The 22,916-nt window shown below is 45.4% G+C and overlaps 1 protein-coding gene across 8 annotated transcripts in view; it reads left to right on the forward strand.

Annotated features, from left to right (window-relative positions):
• ACACA (acetyl-CoA carboxylase alpha) overlaps positions 1 to 22,916 on the forward strand; it is a 274,450-nt gene that overhangs the window by 213,170 nt on the left and 38,364 nt on the right. For all 8 annotated transcript variants that reach the window (XM_043481750.1, XM_043481768.1, XM_043481775.1 and 5 more), the window contains 4 exons: positions 3 to 113; positions 17,787 to 17,930; positions 18,519 to 18,639; positions 22,418 to 22,514. In XM_043481750.1, the coding sequence (XP_043337685.1) occupies positions 3 to 113; positions 17,787 to 17,930; positions 18,519 to 18,639; positions 22,418 to 22,514 (473 nt within the window). The remainder of the gene's footprint in view (positions 1 to 2; positions 114 to 17,786; positions 17,931 to 18,518; positions 18,640 to 22,417; positions 22,515 to 22,916) is intronic.

Raw genomic sequence — 22,916 nt, forward strand, 5'->3', positions numbered from 1 at the left:
AGGTTACATGCAGGGCCATTGGGATTGGGGCTTACCTTGTCCGACTGGGACAGAGAACCATCCAGGTCGAAAATTCTCACTTAATCCTGACAGGAGCTGGGGCCCTCAACAAAGTAAGTTTCTAGGGTTTGGAAGAAGTGTGTGAAGCTTTTCAAAGACTGTTGTGAATTCTTAATTCTAGGTCTTGATTGGTGGGGGAAGATATTCAGCCCACGCCTTCCTCAGTCTCTCCCTTCTCCTCTCTCTGTTTTCTCTGCCTATTCATTCATTTGACATAATGAGTGTTATGAGTACCTACTGTGTGCCTGACACTATTCCAAGCCCTGTGGATATGTTAAGAAACAAACCATATATATCTCCTGCTGCAAAGAGTTTATATTCTGATGTCTTTCTAGAAAGATCACATTTCATTGACTGCTTCTGTTCTGTCCTCCCTCCCTTTTTCTCATCTGTGAGCAAGCAATGTGAGATCTATACCTATGAAACATCCTCTGAACATGGCAAGGGTATCAGGTTTTAATATTTTGAGAAATTTGTGAAAGTACCTCTGAAAAGGAGCACTTAAGATGTGGTGCCTTATAGGTAAGTAAGTACTTGGTAAATGTTGAATGGGAAGTAGGCAGGTGGATGCATGGATGGATTGCTAAGAAAAGAGTATGACATGGACATTTACTTTCCCCAAAGAAATGCTTGTGCCTTTTCAATCCAAGTTCATAGTGGCTTTTCCACAAAGGGAAAAAAATAGATAGTTTTCACTCTTACAGTGACCTCAGTACCTAAGAATACCTGCATATTACAAAGGACCATGTAGTTCCCCCTTCTTTGCAGGCATAGGAAAATTATTTTCTCTCCAAAGCTAGGAATATGTAATAGTCTAAGGCTGGCTGACTGACCTCATACAACTCACATAACCTCTCATCTTTCTTTATCTGTCAAAGATGGGTAATAATTTCCACCTTTAAATGATGCTGTAAACATCAAATGAGACAACATAGGTAAAAGCACCTAGAACTTGGCGCAAAGCACTGGCCTGCACTGCAGTTCCAGTTACCTTTTCCTCTCTCTTAACTTGGTTTGAGGATTGAACTTGGGGAATTACACATGTGCTAAGTCGTGTATTAGACTTGCACAAACTTTTTTTTTAGGATCCAGCCTTGACTTCCACGTGGAAGGATTGGAGTTAAGTGTCCTAGCCTATCATCCCCAGTTAGAGCAAGCTGACACTGCCGCCAGCCCAGTTAACTTTGGGGGACGACAGAAATGAGAATGGTGTGAGGTGATAAGCTTGCTCTCTGCATCCATGTGAACTCCGTATCCTTCTCTGGGTTTGCCTTTCTCTCCAAGGAAAGCAGAGCAGTGCTCACAGTGGCCGACCTGGATGTCCTGCTCTTTCTTTAGAGAGTAGCCTGGAAATAAAGATTGTGAACTGTCTCTACTGAAGGAGATTATTGCTCTGAATGAAACTGGCTGAGAGTCTTAACGTTTTAAAAAAAGTTGTTCTTCTGGATCCTTTTTCTTAGAATGAGATATTGATGCATGCTGAAGAGAACTGTAGGTACCATTATCTGTGAGGATCCAATGTAACGAAGACACCTACATTTCTATAATGTTCCTCTACCTGAACAAAGAGCTAATTTCTGAAAAGGGTCTTGTCACACTGAGTTTCTTATTTTTTCCCTGATACTGAAAGACTCTTCCAAAAGGCAAAGGTGTTGTCACTGTTGTCGTGTTGTTCTCACTGCTGCTGGGGGGTTTGTTTGTTTTTTCCTGAAAGCTTGGTAGTTGAATTTCAATCATGCTGCAAAGAAAGCATTAGGGATTTTGTTTTGTTTTCTTAAAATCTGGTTGAATTGCTGTGATCAAATTCATTATATTCATCTTCCTCTTAGCCTGCAGGGCTGCTGGTTAAAGAAGAAGGCTAGTTGTAGGGAAGAGATAGTGAGGCTGCAGCTGTAACTTCCCCTACAATGCTCATTTCCAGAAGGATATGATCTTTTGTATGAGTGATCAGTTAGAGGGGTTACCTAACCCTGCCCTGACTGCTTCGCTATCCTCTTACATGGAGCCATGGAGCTGGCAGACCCCCGATTTCGTGCAAATTCATTAAAATGTCCTGTCTGCCCCTGTGCCTCTCAGGTATGAAGAAGGGGACTAGACAGGAGCCAGGCTCTCCGGCGGCCCCCTCCGCCTTCCTGCGTGTGCACATCGTGTCTTTGTGTGCACCGCTACCGCCCTGCACGCCTGCCTTTTCTTCTGTAGGAATCTGCGTCTCGCATCCGCTGGGCGTGTGTCCAGGTCACTCTGAGTGCATGTCTTTTCCTGCCTGAGCGCCAGTCTCTCTCTTTGTGTCTGTGTGCTTCCCTGAGTCTCCATGTGTGAGAAAGTCTTTGTGTGTGTCTGGAGCCCCGTAGAGCCTTCCCACGCCCTGACCATCTAGCCTGTCATACGCGTGTACCTGTGTAAATGTAGGTGGTGGACGCGAGCCTTTAGACTGTAAACATTTGACCCCTACCTTTCTGAGTCTTCATCCTTTATGTTAAACATTAGAGCGAAGAGCCAGAAGGGGGGGTGCATGCAGAGGTTGTAGGGAAAAAAAAATCTGTGTGTGCAAGTGCCGATCCCGTTGACCCCTTTGAAAATTGAAATAATGATAATGCGCGTCTCCTGACTGCATCAAAGTATCAGCACATCAAAAGCCAGGAGGCATGAAATGCAAATGATAAAGTGAAAGCAGATGGATTGTGCATGATCGCCCGATGCCCAATGAATTTTAAAAGGTGCTGGATTGTTGGGGGGGCTGGGGGTGGGGGTGGTACTGAAATAAACACGTTATCCCTGCGATTTTTTTTTTTGTTCTTGACGCGCACTCCTGACAGTATTTTTTTCACACTTGAGTGAACACCCACTTCATCTCTCTCTCTCCTCTTCTCTCTTTCTCTCTCTCTCCTTTCTAACTCCACCTCCCCCCCACCCCCCCACCTCTTACACGTCTCAGGTCATGTCGCTGCAGCTCCGGTGGAAATAATAAGATATAAACCACGAGGTTGTTATTTGCATAGAAATAGCATGGAGCCCCAGGCAGCAAGGGAGAAGGACACAGGGATCATTTGTCTAAAATTTTAATGAAAACTTTTGCTGAGGCAGAGATTTTTTTAAAAACTTTCTTTCTCCCCACTCTTCTCCTCCCCCTCCCCACCCACCTGCACCCCGTCTCTGCTTTGACTGAACACAGTTGGGTGTGAAGAGAAAGAGTTGACACTCCACATATCACACTTCTGTAACGCAGCCACATGTAAATTGTTTGTTCCTTTAATAGAAAGGAAGCTGGAAAGACACGCATTCCCAACTTAATACACTGCGTGTCTACGTCAAGCTTTTATGGCTGCACTCCATCTCAGCATCCACGTGGTGTTGCCCGTCGTTAGCCAACCCGGTTTTAATTAGTTTAGCCCTTCCTACCTCTCTCTTCCAAAGACTCTTACTTTTAAAGGATTTCTTTTTGTAGCAGGCAGTGGTCACCTGCTCATAAAACATGATCATCCCCACGGTTTCCTGTTTCTTCCTTTCAGTGATTTCACTGTTCACTTACACATCTTTTTAGGGGCTCCATCCTCTGCCACTCTGTCTTTTGTTTTCCACAACCAGAAAGTGCTCCCCACATGTGTACTTTGGCCCCCTGTCCTTGTGATCTGAGTATTTGTATATCCTCGTTCCTTGAATGCCTTGTTCTTTGCTGCCTGTAGTTCTGTGTGAAATATTCAGAATATTACACAGGTGAGGAGAGATACAGGAACCAGTTTTCTTAAGCATTGCAGAAGCAGAGTTGACATTTGAACTCAAGGCGATGGGCTGGTGATAGGGGCAGCCTGAATAACTTTGTTTGAAACTTAAGAACATCTGTGTGGCTCCTTGTTGCTTTCTGGGTGGGCTGGTGGCATGAGGCCCATTTTACAGATAGGACGACAGGAACAGTAGAAGGCAGAGTAACTTCATTCCACCGACAGACTAGAACCAGCCGCAGAACATGAGCCTTCACGTCCCTGAGTTTCATTCAAGGTGCGCTCAGTTCCCTGGCTCAGTGTCCACAAGGCCTGAGAAGAGAAAGTAGTCTGGTCGTTTTACTTGTTTATTTTACTTTAAGCTGCACTGGGTCTTCATTGCTGCCTGGGCCCTCTCTAGTTGCAGCAAACAGGGGCTGCTCCTCGTTGTGGGGCTTGAGCTTCTCGCGGTGGCTTCTCTTGCTGCTCAGCACTGGCTGTAGGCAGGGGGCTTCAGTAATTGCAGTGCGCGGGCTCAGTAGTTGTGGCTTAGTTACTCCTTGGCATGTGGGACCTTTCCCGACCAGGGATCGAACCTGTGTTCCCTGCATTGGCAGGCGGACTCTCAGCCACCAGCCCATCAGGGACGTCCCAGTGGTTATTTTACTTTTTGTCCAAATGTCATGAGTGATAACATAAGAGAAGCTCCTAAGGGCCTGCTCTTTCATGTCACCCAAGGGAGGGGGTCATGGGTTCCCAGTTCTTCAAACAGTAGGTGGTGGGTGGGCAGATCCTTCAAAATACCTCACTGAGCGGTAAGGACGGACTTGATGGACGTGACAGGCTACCTGCCAGAAGGGCGTCAGGCTGGCTTGGCAAAGGCAGCAGCTTGTGTGCTTGGGAAACTGGAAAAAAAGACCCTTAATGGGCTGTGACAATTTGTAGAGTCATAAACTCCTAAGTCGAGGCGACATGGGACGTTTGCAGTGACTTTCAGATCCACTTCCTCTCCTTCCACTCCCTGCTCTATGTGCACTGTAACGTCAGGTGGTCAGTAGGCCGGGAGGACCGAGAAATATAAGGGATATAGACTAGAGCCTGCCAGTTCTCAATCCACTGCCCAGACGTGGTGAAAGCTCTCTCTTTATACCAAGAAATCAGAATTGCAGTTTATGACTTGTTCTCTAGACAACAACTGTCTCTGGAGGTAAGGCATGTGCCAATGGTCTGATAGATGGATTATAGATTCATTCAAGAGGTGATGTATGATTTTCTTGTGCTAAGGCATTTTAAAGCTTCTGCATTAAGGGGGGAAAATATCCAATCATCTCATTCCCTTTAGAGAGACCAGGTCCCTAGTACCACTGTATCTGCCAAGAAAAAGTAAATTATATGGTGAGTGTGGCTAGGGCTATGTGTTAGGCCTGTAGTGGGGCTAATTCTGCTAATCTTGCTTTTGAAACTTGGTATCAGGCCCTCTCTGGATCTCAGTTTCCAAATACATACTTTTGTGTGTCTCTACAACGTGAAATGTGACTCTTGGGGGTACAGTATCAGAGCCCCTCCCAGGGGCTTATAGCACTAGGAACCTGCACTGCATTCTCCGTCCTTGCCCATGACTCTCCGATGTGTGAGTCAGCCATAGAGGCTCGAGAAAGGAAGGGGTGGTTCTTCAGCTCTGGCTGCCTTGTAACTGTCACGTAACTTAAAGAGGCAGACTGGGGACTTCCCTGGAGGTCCAGTGGTTAAGACTCAGAGCTCCCAATGCAGGGAGCACAGGTTCCATCCCTGGTCAGGGAACTAACATCCCACAAGCCTCACGGTGAAACCAAAAAAAACTAAATAGACTGGCCAGGTTTGAGTCCAGGCTTTGCCAACTCTGAGCGGAGTGACCTTGAACAATCTACGTAACCCTTCCAGGTCCCAGTTGTGTTAACCATAAAACAGGGATTGTAACAGGCTCTTGTGAGGATTAAATGAGTTAATATAGGTAATTCACTGGTACTGTTGTCGTCTTCCTAAGATGCATTTAGGGACCTGTCTCAGTGCAACTCTTTATCTAAGACGTGGAAGTGAAATACAAACACAACGTTCGCTCTACTTTCTGACCCTTGGAAGGCAAAGATTCCTTTAAGAAAATGTTAGATGTCAGTCCTCACTGTGGCAGTACATCCACATATTGACTTTCCCCATAGATGTTATCTAAAGACAATCACACACTTTGGAAAGCCATTAACGTAAGAGGCACCATGTTCGGTCCTGATAGGGTAGTATACGTGTCAGTCATCTGTCTGCGCGGGTCCCTAAGGACTTGTTGGTACAATAGCCCATAATCACTCTAAGGATCAGTCCAGCAATTTGCATTTTTAAAAGTCCCTAACTACCTATTTTCACAACAGACAGGCCCTGTTCTCTGGAGCTCCAGATGGGATCACTCTCCTTTCTAAAGAGGGCATGTGAGCTTCCTCTCGGAGTCAGCCTCTCTTCAGCATGAGGAATGAGCTCTCAGAAAAGGTTGCCCATCCCCTTGGTTTTCAAGCCCTTCCCCCTGCGCACACATAAAATAGGGGCACACACCCGACCCCATCTGGGGGGTTGTTTAGTTTCTCATCCGATGTTCCTCGGGTCTGGTAGGAAACTGTACCAGGTATGTTTGACTCCATGAGTGTGCTGAGGCAGTCAGTCAGCAGTCTGAGCCCCGATCTGTGGTGGAATTGTCATTCAGGGATCCACTGCCTCTGACCCTCTAAGAGAGCCCGCGTGGGCATGGTGGCTTAGAGACTCAGGATGGGAGAGCCCACACAAGCATCAGACTAGAGCTTCTAGACAAAACCAGAGCTCTGAGGCTCTGCCTGGGCATTGAGACTGGGGAACGATCATGATCGACAGCCTATTATAAATGTGCTAAAACTTCTTGAAGTTCCAGAGCCTTTGATGTTAGTCACTCAGTTATGTCCAACTCTTTGTGACCCCCATGGACTGTAGCCCTCCAGGCTCCTCTGTCCATGGGATTCTCCAGGCAAGAATACTGGAGTGGGTTGCCATGCCCTCCTCCAAGGGATCTTCCCAACCCAGGGATTGAACCTGTGTCTATTATGTTTCCTGCATTGGCAGATGGGTTTTTTTTACCACTAGCACCACCTGGGAAGCCCATCAGAGCCTTTAGATTTTTTAAAAATTGTTTATTTATTAATTTGGCTGCGTGGGATCTTGGTTGGAGCACGAAAGATCTTGGTTGCGGAGTTCGGACCCTCTAAGCTGTGCGCGAGCTTAGTTAAGCGCCTCGGCACGTGAGATCTCAGTTCCCCAACTAGGGATGGACCCCACTGCATTGCAAGGCAGGTGCTTAACCATCACCAGGGAAGTCCTTCAGACTTTTTTTTTTTCCCTAAGAAAAAACAAATAAATTCTTTTTTTATTACTCCTCTCCTTGCCATGTACTAGGTAAAGCAACTAGCCCAAAGCAGCTTTGGGCTCTTATCTCTTTGGACCTCACTTTCCTCTATGTAAAATACATTTCCTACCTTAAGGTGAAGGCCAGAGGGTCTCTGAATCCTAAATTCTCTTTAATTTCTAGTACTGTCTTATGCTATGAAGGTGTGTCTTGCCTTGTAGACAGGGAACTGTGTTAGGTTCGGGCAGGGAGAGAATAGATTGGGGCACTGGTGGGGAATCTAAAAAAGTAACTACATGTGAGAGAATTCTGTGTTAGTGTGATTACATACTGCTGCTGCTAAGTCGCTTCAGTCGTGTCCGACTCTGTGCGACCCCATAGACGGCAGCCCACCAGGCTCCCCCGTCCCTGGGATTCTCCAGGCAAGAACACTGGAGTGGGTTGCCATTTCCTTTTCCAGTGCATGAAAGTGAAAAGTGAAAGTGAAGTCGCTCAGTCGTGTCCGACTCTTAGCGACCCCATGGACTGCAGCCTACCAGGCTCCTCTGTCCATGGGATTTTCCAGGCAAGAGTACTGGAGTGGGGTGCTATTGCCTTTTCCAGTTATTACATACTAGTGATATATAAAATTACTATGTATTAGCAAGGTTAGGAATGGGAGTTGTAGAGCATAACAGTTAAAAAAATTTTTTTCCCATATTACAGAAGAATAAGTGCCATGTGGTGATGGTGGTGATGTTGTTCATGTTGAGAACAAGTGGTCATACAATTATTGCTGGAAGAGGAAGGATCCTCCAAAGTCCCACTGTCCGACTGTTGTTTGAATTTCTGCTGTAACTCCATTACCAAATTGTCATTCAGTGATGCTTGAAAAACTCAACTGAAGGGCAACTCAATTCTCTTTAAGCCAATCCCTTTCATCTGTATGAAGTTCTTCCTAGTCTGTTTCTCTATACAAGCTAATTCCTCTTAAATAGTAGTTCAAAATTAACAAAGTGATTCCCAGTTTGATGGTCTGGCCTATTGTAGAACTGAACAGAACCAAACTCTTTCCCATGTATTTTTGCTTTCAAAGTCCAGTCTTGTCTCAAGAACAAACGTAGTAAAGATGATAATGCTCTTCAAAGATAGAAAATAACATTCTGGCCAGCTGAAAATATGAAATAAGTTTTAATTACTGGAGGAACAGCTAAAACTCACCACTCTGAAGTAGTACTCTCTAGAACCATAGGGGTCTGCCGCATGCTGTCCACCCAGGCTTTTATACCTCCCATCACCCACCTTGTTGAAAGCCAAGGTCCTGATACAGGACTGGAAGATAGGGTCTTTTTTTTTTTTGCTGCACTGGGTCTTCGTTGCCGCACGTGGGGTTTCTCAGTTGTGGAGAGTGGGGGCCCCTCTCCAGTTGCGGTGCGCGGACTCATCGCGGTGGCTGCTCTTGTCACCGAGCACTGGCTCTCTGCACATGGGCTTCAGTGGTTGAGCCTCTTGCTCTTAGTTTCTCCTCGTAGCGTGTGGATCTTCCCAGACCAGGGATCGAACCTGTGTCCCTGCATTGGCAGTGGATTTGCAACCCCTGGGCCACTGGGAAAGTCCAAAGATAGGTCTTTCTGAGAGCTATATATTTAGATACTAGTTAAAATTGATAGTTTAGTGGGACTCGTTTCAGGAATCGGTAGGGTGATGTAGACTAAGGGACTCTGAGGCCCTCCGGGCACACAAACCAAACCAGATACTAGTTTCTCACCCGCTCAGCTCGGGGAGCAGTCTCTGGCTCACGCATACATGTGACCTGCTCTCTATGTGTGCCCTCTCTCCAGAGCATGCTCTCCAGCCCCCAGGATGCTCCCTGAGTCTTGGAATCAAGAGATGCCTCCACTTCATAGGTTCTGGGGTGTGTCGGGTCTGTACATGTTCTGCCTCTCATAAAACATCATCCCTGAACTCAAGCTAAGTGCCCCCCAAGGACTGGTGCCCTCAGCAGAGCAGCTCAGCATCTTCATCTTCCCAGTCATTTAGACGTTATGCCGCCTTGTGCTGAATTTTCTTCGCTTTTCTTTCCAGCCATGTTCATTGCTCTTTCTTTGCAAATTAGTGTTCAGTCGAAGCTCTGCTGTTGCGTCTCTCCCTCTCCTCTCCCCTTAACCTTTCTTCTCCCCCCCCAACCCCAGCCTGAAACCCAAGTAAATTAGCTTCTCACCCCTGCCCCCCAGTTTAAAAAAAAAAAATTCCCATACTCCTCCAGCAATGTCTGTTCTTGGATTTGCAGTCAGCAGCCATCTCCAATAACCATCCGGCTGTCAGCTCTGCAGCTCCCCACTACCTCCCACCTCCCCCATCACTCACCAGAGGAAAAAGAGAGCCAGGGCCAGAGCTTGAAATATATCATGCAATAGTGTATCATGAATTTGTTGTGAATCACAGCGGTGAAGCAGGTTTATTTATTTCTGAGACCTTAAATCAATACAAAGTAGGTCTCTTAGTTCTGAAGCTGGGATGGAGTGTGAAAAAATGAGCCCATTGTACTCTTAAAACTTTGGGGAAAGGAGATGACAGCTATATAATTCCATTTACCAGGCACTAGGGGCTTTAATGTGAAGGTGACAGGGAGCTCTTTGTGCATTTAGAGCACCATATCTTCTAAATAAAAGATCTGTAGACTTGATAGTGGAGCATAGCTCCGAGTTTAATAATCTCCAAGCATTAGACCGAGCCAATATGTTCCCAAGTCAGAGAGGTCCCCCCCAAACACTCATAAATTAAAAGTGCAAGAACTGCACACGTTGGTAGATTAGAAATGCAAGGACTTCAGTCTTCCGGGGCGAAGACAGACCTGGTCCCTGGCTGTGCACAGACTGCTGTGTGAATATGATAAAGACGCAGGAAACGAGACTGTTTAGAAACCTGATTCCTGACTGTTCATCATTCTCAGGAATGTCCCCTGTGCATGGATCCAGATCTGGCTGTGTCCCTTCTCATTCAGAGTGGCCGCCTTCACACAGTCTAATCAGCTAACGTCCACCGTCAGGAGTGTTGAATTATGAAAGGAGAAGCTTTAAGAGCAGTTTAGGTTGGTACAAATTACCATGCCCAGGCTTCGAGTTTTTCTGGTTGATTCTTGACTGGGTCCTAATATTTTTAATGTCTCAGAGTCTGGAATTTAAGCCCTTTAAAATAGTTTGCACATAAGAGAAAGTGAGAAATCAGTGTTTATTTAGGAAAGGAGCTCATCCAAATTTAACCAAGAGCGTAAGATGCAAATATGGGAACTCAAGACCGTTGAAACATATCATCAACTTATGGGTATCTTCATTTTCTATCTAACCCTTTGATAAAATGTCTTCTCAACAGATAAAGCAGGTTTATGCAGCTCAACAGAGCAACCCTAATGTAATATGACTTTATAGTATATAGAGTTACTAGCTTAATTCTAACCCAGGTAGAGAATTTTGAAAGAAAAACCCAGTATCTCCACTGGGGAAAACTAAAAGGAGAGGAAAATCAAACCACTCATTTTGCTTAAGGAAGCCCCAACACATATTAGCACTAATAGGAAAGACTTCTTTTGCTTATAGTAGTTCAGCTTGCTGAAAATGCCAGCGAGAGCTGAGTTTTTATAGAGTCGTGAGAATGATGGCAGTTGACCGGCATTTACTGTGTGCCTGTTGTGTTAAAACTAACAGGTTTTTCATGTGTTCCAAGAGGAAAACGTTAAATTGCCACCCACCAGTTGTAGATGAGAAAACACAAACAGAAAGCCTGAAGAGATGACAGGTCGGTGTTACTCCCCAAGAAGCCGGGTCACAGCAGGCACCAAACTCTGCGCCTCTCCACTGGTGGGCAGAGGCAGTCACACAGCCAGCTGCCTTCTAGTACCAACCTCATGTCCCATATCTACTCAGAAAACCCCCTGGGAGGTGACTGGAAAATAAATAAATAAATATATATATATACATACATATATACACACACACATGTATACATATAAAGAGTTCTCACAACTCAATAATAGGAAACAACCCAGTAACTTTTTAAATGGGTAAGAAATTTGAAGAGACATTTCACCAAAGGTATAAGGATGGGTAAATAAGCACATAAAAAGATATTATCATTAGCATATTAAAAGATATTTATCATTAGTCATTAGGGAGACACAAATTAAAACCACAGTTAGACACCACTAATATAAATTTAAGTTGACATACTAAATGTTGAGACACAAGGATCCGTGTTGGTCAGGGGTGGGAGAAGGGAATTGATTACAAAGGAAATGAGAACAGTTTGGGGGCTGATGAAAACTTTGGGGGCAGTTGTGGGTGGTGGTTATACGCCTATGTGATGGCAGATTTCATAGAATCGTACACCTATAAATGGACAATTTTACTATATGTGAATTATATGTCAATAGGCCAGACTTTTACATTTTTTCCTGTATTTAGAGGTAATTTATTGTCAGTATGCTCAAGTCTGCAGCTAAATGAGCAGTTGATGGATCCCTGAGATGAGTGATTTTATCTGGCATCAGTTTTGACTCTGGAAGTCTATGTCTTTTTCTTATACGTTTGACAAGTAAACTGTCATGAGGTTCCTCTCTACCCCAGTTCTTCCTTCTGCCATCTACCTCATTCCTCTATTCTCCCTGTATCTCAGTTTCTTTTTGCATAAATATATTTTCTTTTTTAAAACATTTACTTATTTTTGACTGCACTGGGTCTCTGTTGCTACACGCGACCTCTCTCTAGCTGTGGTGTGCTGGCTTGTCATCGCGGTGGCTTCTCTTGTTACAAAGCCCTGACTCTAGAGCGCGGGCTTCAGTCATTGTGGCATGTGGGACCCTAGTTCCTGGGCGAAGGATCTAGTCTGTGTTCCCTGCATTGGCAGGCAGATTCTTAACCATGGGGCCACCAGGAAGTCCCCTAAATATCCTTTCTACTGCTGGTAGCACAGTCCCTTTCTCCAGTTTATCCATCAGCAAACCTGACCACTTTGTAATTTTGCTGCTTATGAAGAGATTTTTGGGCTTCCCAGCTGGCGCAGGGGTAAAGAATCTACCTGCCAATGCAGGAGACACCAGAGTCCCCTGGAGAAGGAAATGGCAACCCACTCCAGTATTCTTGCCAGGAAAATTCCACGGACAGTCCATTGGGGCCGCAAAGAGTTGGACAAGACTGAGCACGTGCGCGTGTGCACACACACACACACACATACAGATTTTGGGTCTTACACACACACACACACAGAGATTTGGGGTCTTACACACACACACACACACAGATTTTGGGTCTTGCAGTGGATGGTGTTGAATCCAGCCATGGCTCACATCAGAGGCGCGCGCACACACACACACACACACAGATTTTGGTGTCTTGCAGTGGATGGTGTTGAATCCAGCCATGGCTCACATCAGAGGCTTCCCCATCCCCCGCCACCAGTATGTCACTGTGTCCCTTCTCTAGTCCCAGCCTGCCAGTTGTCAACCAGCTCTCCGGTTTGCCAGTGATAATAATGGCAACAAAGCAGGAGAGGAATTTGCAACCTTGGGTCTCTGTATTAAGGGACTATATTTTGGAACCCCCAAATATTCTTGGTCTCATAGGCACTGGTCCTGTCTCCCGAGAGGTTTAATTCCATTCACCCTTGGATGTATTCCTGGAGAAACATTTACACAGTAACATGTGCTGCACCACTTAAAATTGTTAATTGGAGATTGAATTACTTGTCAGCTTTTAAAAATGTAGTCTTCTCAGGTCAAGGAGGAGGGTGTTAGCACCAGGAGTAGATGAGCTATTACATTTTTTTCTTCCCCTTCCTCTTTTCACTCCCCCTCCCTTCTCTTCTCTCTCATCCTTTCTCCTTTCCTTTGTCCCTATTTTAATACTTCTTCCTTCTTCCCACTTTTTCTTTCTCATCTCTCTCTCCCTTTCTGCCTTAACCAAACCTTTATCAATATCCCGACAGATCCCAGAGTGACTTTAATGTCTAAAATCATGGAGGAAATCCAGTGATGACAATTGCTTAGGAAATTTACAAAACCCCTCCTGAAATCCTCTTGAGAGTGGAAATACCCTAATGAGAAAGAGGATGGCAGCAAGGACTCCACGTGCATAGCTGAATTCTTAGATCCACCAGGAATGTTTAAAGGGGAAAACGTTGGGTAAAGTGGGAGAAAACAGCAGCAGAATTTTCATTTTTTTATGCATCGATATGCATCATTATTTTACACATCTGCAGCACGCAATTGCAAATATTTGCTTCTGAGTCTGAGGGGCCCTGATATAATATGTATATATCAGGACAAAAGCAATTTTTTTGAAAAAAAATTGAGCTAAAGTTGCATCTATGAAACTCGGAAAGCTCAAAGCCTGTGTGCTGACGAATATCCTGACAAGTAAATACTACACTCATTTAGTATTACACAGTGATTTCATTTGCACAAAACCTCACAATACTCTGCCACTTCACTCAAACGTCTGGAGCACTGGGGAAGGGAAGAAACGAGTTTATCTTGATCTCCAAAAAGGGATTTAAGGGCGAGAGCAGGCGGTATATTAGACTGTTTTCATTGCCTGTCAGCTGGGGTAAACCTGAGCTGTCTGCAGCGTCTCTAGATAAGCGGCAGCAGCAGCAGTGGTGCAGGCCTCTGTGTGTGTGTGACTGCGTTCATCTGTGCTGCCTGTGCATCTCAAACATTCCTAAAGGCTCTCTAGCATCTTTCACGGAGCCTCTAACATTGGTGTTGTGCTAATCACTGGCTAGAGGCAGTGCCCTCAATTCCCAGGTCTGCCAGCTGGAATGACTGAGTGCTAGATGAGGCTTAGTGTTATGTGGAGAGTGAACGGAGATCCTCTTTCAGGCTGAGCCCTCCTTCAGCTCCGTAGGCGTTGGCACTCTTCAGCAGGGGACCAGAGATGGTGCCTGTTCCTAGTATTTCATGGCACTGCCTCTCCACTTAGACTTGGGAGCAGGTGGCAAAGTAGGGCCTCAGCAGCGCCCCCTGTTTTGAGTGGTTCCTGTGTTTAAGTGGTTACTGATGCTGTTGGCAGATAAACCAAGAGTTTGTATCATGCAGCATAAAATGTGCAAGGAATAATTTCGGAAATGGAATGTGGCAAGCAGCATGACCTATACACGAATGGGTGTGTCCAGGTTGAATAAAACTGTATGAATGATGCTCACCTACTTCACGAAAATGTTATGTTGATGAGGGTTGTGTACCCCAGGTTTTGCCATAGAAGGCTGGTAGGGCAACAGATTGAAGACCATAGCAGTGGTTCTGTCTAGGTGGGTTCTTTTCTCTGCCTTCCTGATGCTCATCAGGGTTAACGTAACTGTTCCAGTGCCATCATTTCAGAGTTGAGCAGAATGGGTTTTGTCTTTGCCCAGATTCAGCTTCTGCAGTTGGAGCTTTTGTTGTGAAGTATTCTAAAATCATTAAAACCACTTGAGTCAGCCACGACCCCTGTAAATCAGGAGCTGTTGTGTGCGCCCTCATTCTCCTGGTACATGCTGCAAACATATGGTCGTTGAAGATGAACTGGAGGCTCCTGCTTTCTCTTCCCCAGTTGTTGAGTAGCCATGATTGTTAGCATTTGTTTGTGGTTAGTGAAGCAGGCTTCATTTTTTGTGTGTCCTTCCCCTCTGCACCTGCCCCCACCCCCTGCTGCCCACCTCCTGCGATAAGGCTGACCAGAGAGAGCTCTTCGGATACTCTGTCTGCCATATAATTTTTATCCTTAGTTCCCAAATGTAATGAATCCTCTCAGATGGCAAACATTTCTTTAGCCCAGGATAATGTTCTTGGCTGTAGTAAGCCCTGGTTTTCCTCCTCAGAGGAGAAGAAATGTAGAAATACTGCTTGCTGCCTTTTCAGAACAATGCCAAGATGTCAGAACCTGAGTTTCCACTAGTAAAGGGAAGACATGCTAAGTGATTAACTCTTACTCCTTCCAGATCTGACTCCCATTAGATGTAAGAATATGGGGTGGAATGGGTGGACAAGGAAGCCTCCAGGAGGATCCCAGTTCTGGAGGCTCTCTTCCTCTTTGAAATGAGGGGGCAAAGATGTCTGAGGAAGGTATATTTGAACAGCTAAGCATCTCTTGGTCGGTTTCAGTCCCTTTTTCTGAGATTGGTTCTCGATGGGTCCATTACTGATTTGGCAGAGGCGTGAGGTTCTAAGTGGTTGGACGTTATCAAGTCCTAGAGACAGGGTTTCATGGGAAAGAAAATAGCATTTCTGAGTACAAAATAGCCCTAGCTATTTTCTTGCTTCCAGGCAGCAAGGCATTGTGGGCCCCTGACATACTCTCTGGGTATCAGATATTCAGGGTCAGTGCAGTGTCTCCTTTTTATTTCTTTTCCCCCTTTCCAATTTTATTTTAATAATTAAAAATACTGCTGATCACACCGAACGACTTCTGGCAGAGAGGCAGTCTGTCCCAGAAGGACCAGCTGTGGGCCATCGGGTTTATGATGTCCATAAAACCAGAGCCAGATCGGAGCGCGGCCTCCCTGAGTGACAGGGCTTCTGCCTCCACCAGGGTCCCCCGTCATCTGACTGCTCTGGACATTTGCTGGGGGTTGGGTTTATTTATTTATATTTTTTGCTCTATCTTGTTTCCTGATGCATGTGCGAGTGTGCATGTGTGCACACATTTAACGATAGAAAGGAAACAGGTATGTAATGCCCTCTGCCTGTTAGAAAGACTAAAGCCATAAAAATAACAAACGGCGTGTATTTGCTAGAATGTCAAAGTTATGAGTTTATTTTGTAATGATGTGCTCCTGCCTTCATGAGGTAAACTGGCCGTGGCGGAGGTGTTATTAGTAATATGGACGCAGTGGAGCAGAAAGCCGAGTGACCGAGAGATCAGTGTATCAGTCAGGGAGAGGGCAAATGGAAAGAGACAGCAGGAGAATGAGAAAAGAGCCGCAGCGCCTCGGCTGAGATGAAAGAGACTGGGCGGAGGACGGGAGCCCAGTGGTCAGATTCGGCCTCCCCACTTCCGGGGGCTCCTTCAAAGGCGCGGCGGGGCACGTCGCTCAGCTCAGAAGCTGAGCAAAGGCTTGTCTCTGTGCTTCCCTAGTGAGGAAAGCAGAAATCTGAGAGCCATTTTGCCTCCCATATTCCTTTCAGAAGAGTCTCTTCCACCTTTCCTCTTGCTGTGTGGTTGCTAAGTGAGTGTCTGATTCTTTTGTGACCCCATGGACTGTAGCCCTCCAGGCTCCTCTGTCTGTGGAATTTTCCAGGCAAGAATGCTGGAGTGGATTGTGATTTCCTTCTCGAGGGGCTCTTCCCCACCCAGGGATCGAACCCGAGTCTGCTGCATTGTCAGGCGGATTCTTTACCAGTGAGCCCCCTGGGAAGCCAGCCCCTCTCCCCTTTGGAGCTGAAGCTAAATGGAACCCAGGCCAGCTGGGTCCCAGAGAGGTGATGGCTCTGGCTGCCCGCTTCTTCAGCCTTTGGCAGGTCTTGATCCCAGGGCTGACCCAGCCTGTAGGGGAGCTGCTCACAGCTCCAAACAGGAAGGGGCAAAATGGGAATATACAGGTAGAATTCGCTGCTCTCTCCCTTATTAGGTTCTCCCCCAGAGGCTGGAAATGAATAAAAGTAAGGAAGAAATTTTGTGTTGTGGTTATTTTCCAGAGGAGGAGGAGGAGAAAGGGAAAAGAAAAGGTAACATACCGTAAGCGGCTCCACAACTGTTAAGAGCTCTCCAGGGCTACTGTAGATGACTGGCAATTACTATACACTCAGCAGTTTGCAGGAGTCCATGATCAGGCTGCCAAGCTTCCATCTGCTGGGTCAGAAAACCTCCCTCCCCAAAAGAAATTATTAACCAATCTTCAAGGGGAAAGAAACCCTACAATTTCTGAGTCAAAAAATGTTCTCTCTCTCTTTTTTTTTTCTCTTCTTTTATTTTTTATTTTTTAAAGGAAACTTTATGGTTTCCAATCGCAGGTGCTTTTCACTCTCACAAGAGTTAAACTCCTCTTGTGGATAGACCAGGGAATTAGGACCCTGAAGTCCCTGGAACCTGGGGAGAAAAGGACCCAGGAGAAGCGGGTTTGGCCATAAATCACTGCCCTGTGCCCAGCACACAAAGAGGACTTTAGGCTCAAGGCTTCTTGTATGTGTCATGAGTCGCTTCAGGATTTCACGTGAAACATCAAGTGTAAAGGGGAAAAGTAACCCTTGGAAAAAACGAGGAGTCCAAAGCTCTCAGTGCTCCTGTTTAACTGAGACTCGTCGCTTGAGGTTGTCAGAAGCAGGCACTCCCCCTTCTGTGTCTGTGGGCAGCAGCGCGGCGTGGCCTGCGTCTCAGGGCTCCAGCTTTACCCACCGCTGCGGTCTCCCCTCAGGGTTCAGCCTGCCACCACGCCTCTGTGGCAGCTGACAGAGAGGGGCTTGCTGGTGTTTACATTGCCACAGAATATGTGATTGTCTGAAACGCCCTGTGTGTCTTCTGAGTATTCTTTTTAGGACAAAGGTCCAGACAGTCCCTCAACACAGCCCACGGAGGCCGGACTCTCTGTCTTGCAGAAAAAAGAATCCATTTTAGTGGCAGTTATGAGGCAGACCTTGCCTTTCTCTCTGACGGGATGAACGTCTTCTCTCTGGCCTGTTTCTCTAGGTCCTCGGGAGGGAAGTATACACCTCGAACAACCAGCTGGGGGGCATCCAGATCATGCACAACAATGGGGTGACGCACAGCACCGTCTGTGATGACTTTGAGGGGGTGTTCACCGTCCTGCACTGGCTGTCTTACATGCCGAAGGTGAGTCCTCCCCACTTGCTGCCGGCACCCAAAAGCCTGAAGGACCCAGCTTTTTTGCCACAGCTCACTGCCTCAGCGTGTGAGACTTGTTTATGGGAGAAGGATTTTTTTTCTTACAAAATATTCTCTAGAAGCTGTTGATTTCTTTTTTTTTTTTCCTTATAGCCATCTTTTGCCTCCTACCTTTCTTTAAAACGCCTTTGGGTTTCAGGGGGCAGGCCCCCTTCTGATGATTTCCAGCCATGAGTCCTGTCTGGGCTCAGACCCCAGCTTCTCACGGCTTCTTCCTCATTGTGGGGCTTTCCCCTTTGTCATCGGCGTCCACCCCTCTGGGGGACTTCCCAGAGAGCCCTGGTGCACTGAAATCAAGAGTCCAATCGCCCCACTTTCTAGCAGGCTCCCACGTGAGACTTGCGAGCTGTACCTGTTCCTCAGGGCCTGGCTCCCGATGGGGCTGCTGCCAGCTGCTGGATGGGACTGGCGGGCGTGCTTCCGTGTGTGGGTCCTGCTTGCTTTGTCCGTCACGGTTGTTCCTGAGTTAAGAGTTGTTCACTGACCGCTGTGCTCTCCCCTCCCATCGCCTTCTAGAGTGTATACAGTTCAGTTCCTCTCCTGAATTCCAAGGATCCGATAGACAGAGTCATCGAGTTTGTGCCCACGAAGGCGCCGTATGACCCTCGGTGGATGCTGGCAGGCCGGCCTCACCCAAGTATGTGTATGTTAGAGGGTCTGTGGCACCCTGGCCCTCAGGCTTCCAGTCTTCCTTTCCATCACCAACCAATTCCTGCACGATAGCACATGACAAAGAAAACATAGACCCTGAAGTGCCTGGGCATGAGGGAAATCTGGAAAAACAGCAGCTCTCTGAAGGAAAAGGTAGAAAATCCATCAAGAACAAATGGAAAATGAATGAAATCAGCTGCTGAGTCAGTTCTAAGCCCTGTGGTCATTAGTACGTTTCTTTTTATTCTGTTATTGGAGCCCTTATTACTTAATGGCCTCAAAAAACTTTAAAACAGTTAAATATAAGCCATAAAGTCTAAGAGTTATAGGACCAGCATCTTTGACCATCTAGTCTGTGTACACAGAGATGTATAATTTATTTTATCGCCATTTTTGAAACTTTATTTATTCAGCTCTGTTGGGTCCTAGCTGTGGTGCGCAGGATCGCTCGTTGCAGTAAGTGGACTCTCTCAGTTTTGGTGCACGGGCTTAGTTGCTCTGCAGCATGTGGGATCTTCCCAGACCAGGGATTGAACCCAGGTCCCCTGCATTAGCAGGCAGATTTCATACCCACTATACCACCAGGGAAGTTGCTGCCTTCCCTGGTTGGAAGACAGAACTTTTAAGTTGATAACTATATTGGGTTAGAACAAGCCCTCCCCCCATGTTTATCTAATATATCCCTCTGTCTTGGGGCTAATTTTACCAAACTTAAAAAGCAACAACAGGGGAAAAAAAGAGGTAACTTCACCTAAGACAAATGTACATTCTTGTTTGTCAGTTCACTTGGCAATTTTAACAAACCTTTTGTAGCAGGAAGTTCTTTTGTGAAGCCCTAAATCCTCTTGCTACATTTTGAATCTACATTTTTAGGCTTTTTGAGAAAATGTTTGTTCTTTTTTGCATGTTTCTTGCAACTGTTCCCTCCCCCACCCCACCCCCACAAAGGGCTGTATTTAAAAGAACGGAATGCAGAAGATAATTCCTTAAATTTAAAAGTCGTTGTGATTTTGCTGAAAGAGAAAGAGGTATTCAGGGACTGCCCTGGCAGTCCAGTGGTTAAGACTTTGCGCTTCCAGTGCAGGGCGCATGAGTTTGATCCCTCATTGGTGAACTAAGATCCCACATACTATGTGTGCAGCCAAAGAGTTAAAAAAGAAAAAAGAATTCTTCATAAGGAAAGCTTAGTAATTCTTTATGGGCACCCCCTGTAAAGCCAGGTGGGACTGTAAAGCACTTCCATCTACACCATCTTATTTGGACTTCCTGTTTCTCAGAGATAAAATGAGATGATCGTTTTACAAGTTCAGAGAAGTTAAGTGATTTGGGCAAGGTCACTTAGGAGTTAGGCTTCATTCGGAAACCTAACTGTAGATAGAAAATCACCAGAGTAGGGTTGACTTTAATTTAAAACCTTACCTGTTGTCTTCAATGCCCTTTCTTGTTAGTCTTAATAAAATTAAATAGTTTTTCTGCATAGACAAATCACCATAATAATCTTTGCCCTACCTCATTTTTATTTCAAAACTTACGATAACAGCCATGGACCTAAGATATCTATCAGTCATAAAATGCAGGACTTTTCTGGGAGAAATCAGAACAAGACCTAGAGAGTGTTCTCCTGGGAATAATGGGGAGCCATGTTAGGTGGCTTCTAAGTTCTACCGATGAATCGAACATGACCTGCTCTTTGAGGGGACCCAGTAAAGCCCACCTATAATACCTGTAGCCCTCCAATGACTCCCCTCCATCAACCAACATATTAGGCAGGAGGGGTTTTAAAGAAAAAAATATTTCCGCTTTGAAATGAAGTCTGTAGTTCCAAATCATTATTATTGAAGTAAGAATCATAAAATGATCCAGGCGTACAAAGTTAAAATTTCAATATCCTGGGCTTCCCTGGTGGCTCAGTGGTAAAGAATCCGCCTTCCACTGCAGGGGACATGGGTTCAATCCCTGGTCTGCGAAGATCCCACGTGCCTTGGAGCAGCCAAGCCCGTGCTCCACAGCTGTTGAGCCTGAGCTCTAGGGCCCCGGGAGTGGCAGCTAATGAAGCCCGCGTGTCCTAGAGCCCATGCTCTGCAACCAGAGAAAGGCCCACGCAGCAGTGAAGACCCAGCACTGCCAAAAATAAATAAACGAATTAAATTATTTTTTAACGAAACTTCGATAACCTTAGAGGCACTTAGAAGTTTGGTTTAGAACCCTCATCAAAGTCTGAGCCCTTTTTCAGGGGTTGAACAGGTGTGTGTGCACATGTAGATGGGCATTATCCTGGCTATTATTAATGAGAACCACAGAATAAAGTGAATTTGTGATAAAACTTAAGTTTTCTGGTTTTTGGATAATATTTTTTCATCAACTCCCTAGTAATTCATCCTGCTGTCTCTGTGCAGCTAACACTCGCTCCCAAATCGAGTGACTTCAGATTTTAATTTAGTAGAAGCGTTAAAGAAAGCAGATGATTCCTTGTGATAAGTTAAAGCAGATATCTTCTAGGTGAAAAGTTAAAGTCATTTATTAGAGGAGATAGTGCCACGATATTCTTCAAACTGACGCCCAACACGAGCCCAGAATCTAAACGATCGGCTTTGGGCTCACGATAGAGAGATAATTTTGAAATGGATGATCACATTTTACACGGGGGCCATAGAGGCAAGGAATGTAGAACACAGTAATTACAAGTTTAGTCTTGATAAAACACTCTCCATCCTGTTTAAGTCAGCAGAGGTTAGCTTGCTTGGATCTCCACTTTTAATTGGTTTTGGACTTGGGTTTTTAGGGGGCGGAGGGCCACGTTCAAATTAGAAGACTCACTGAGAAATGGTGAGCTGAGAGGGCAGCTAGGAAACAGCTGAGGCTGTTTGCAGAGGCTTTGATGGGTCCTTGGTCAAACATGGATACCTGTGGAACAGAAGTTGTTTCTCTTAAAGTAAGATGTTGAAAGTCATGTGTCTTGCCAGTGAAGTAGTTCCATGCACAAGGGAGGTTAATGACATTAAGTGTAGGTATCAGAACCTCCTATTTCTGATACCTTTTAAGAGTATATGGGCATGGCCCTTTCTTTTAGTAAGATTATCCTTTGTCAGCAGTAAATAAAGCAAGTGTATCTTGTTGCTTTTCTAGCAGAGAAGCTCTTCCCCAAATTGGGGTCCTCATCTGATCATTAATATTGATACTTATTTGCCTATCTTCATCTTTCCATTGAAAGAAAATCAGTGGAATCAAATTTTAAGATATTACCTGTAATAATTTAATCCTGTTTCCCCCCTTTCAAATGCAGAGCATGACTATTACATGAATACAGTTTGTGCTATAATGATATAATAACAGCAAACAAAAGAAAATCAGTGGAACCAAACAAAATTGTAAGCTAAGTTTTAAAGTAGAAATAGACATTTGGAAACATCTTTAATGACTTGGCTGCCTTCTGACAAATGTTTGTAGTGTTTTGCAAAAGAAGCCAGGTTATTTATTTAAAAGCACGCAAACTCTGCTAGCTGAACCCCATCGTTTAACAATAAATGATGCTTTCGCTGATAAATGATTCTTTTTATTCAGACTAGCAAATGAAATAGGAGATGAGGTCTGTAGGCAGATGAACATTGAGCTGCCTAATGTTTCTATCTACTATAATATGTTTAAAAACAACAATGGACTCCCCCAAATAACTCCTCAGATCCAACCTTCCATTCACCAGTTCTGGTGTATTTTGAATGAACTGATCGTCTTTGTTTTCTGTTTCCTTGCTTTCCCTTCTGTAGCCCAGAAAGGTCAGTGGTTGAGTGGATTTTTTGACTATGGCTCTTTCTCAGAGATCATGCAACCGTGGGCACAGACTGTGGTGGTTGGCAGAGCCAGGTAAGACCTCTTTTGTTTTGGAAGCAACTGAAAACAAGGTGAGATGGTTAGATAGCATCACCCACTCAGTGGACATGAATTTGAGCACACTCCAGAAGGTAGTGAAGGACCGAGGAGCCTGGTGAGCTACGGTCCATGGGGTTGCAGAAAGTTGGACAGGAGTTAGTGACTGAACAACAACAAAAACAAAGGGCTATGTGGGTTTTTTACCATTAATGCTCTCTTTGGCTAAAAGTCCTAGGAATACTGTATTGTAGTCATGCCCGGGGCAGCCTGACTGGAGCCCTGGTTCCCAGTGGTCATTCAGCATGTAACTCCAATGACGCGTTTAATCTGAAGTCTGGTTTTGACAACATTTCCTTTTCATAATGCCAAAAGCAAAGCTCTCTGGGGGCCGTAAAG

This window comes from Cervus canadensis, chromosome 1 (genome assembly GCF_019320065.1).
Source record: "Cervus canadensis isolate Bull #8, Minnesota chromosome 1, ASM1932006v1, whole genome shotgun sequence".
Lineage (NCBI taxonomy): Eukaryota > Metazoa > Chordata > Mammalia > Artiodactyla > Cervidae > Cervus > Cervus canadensis.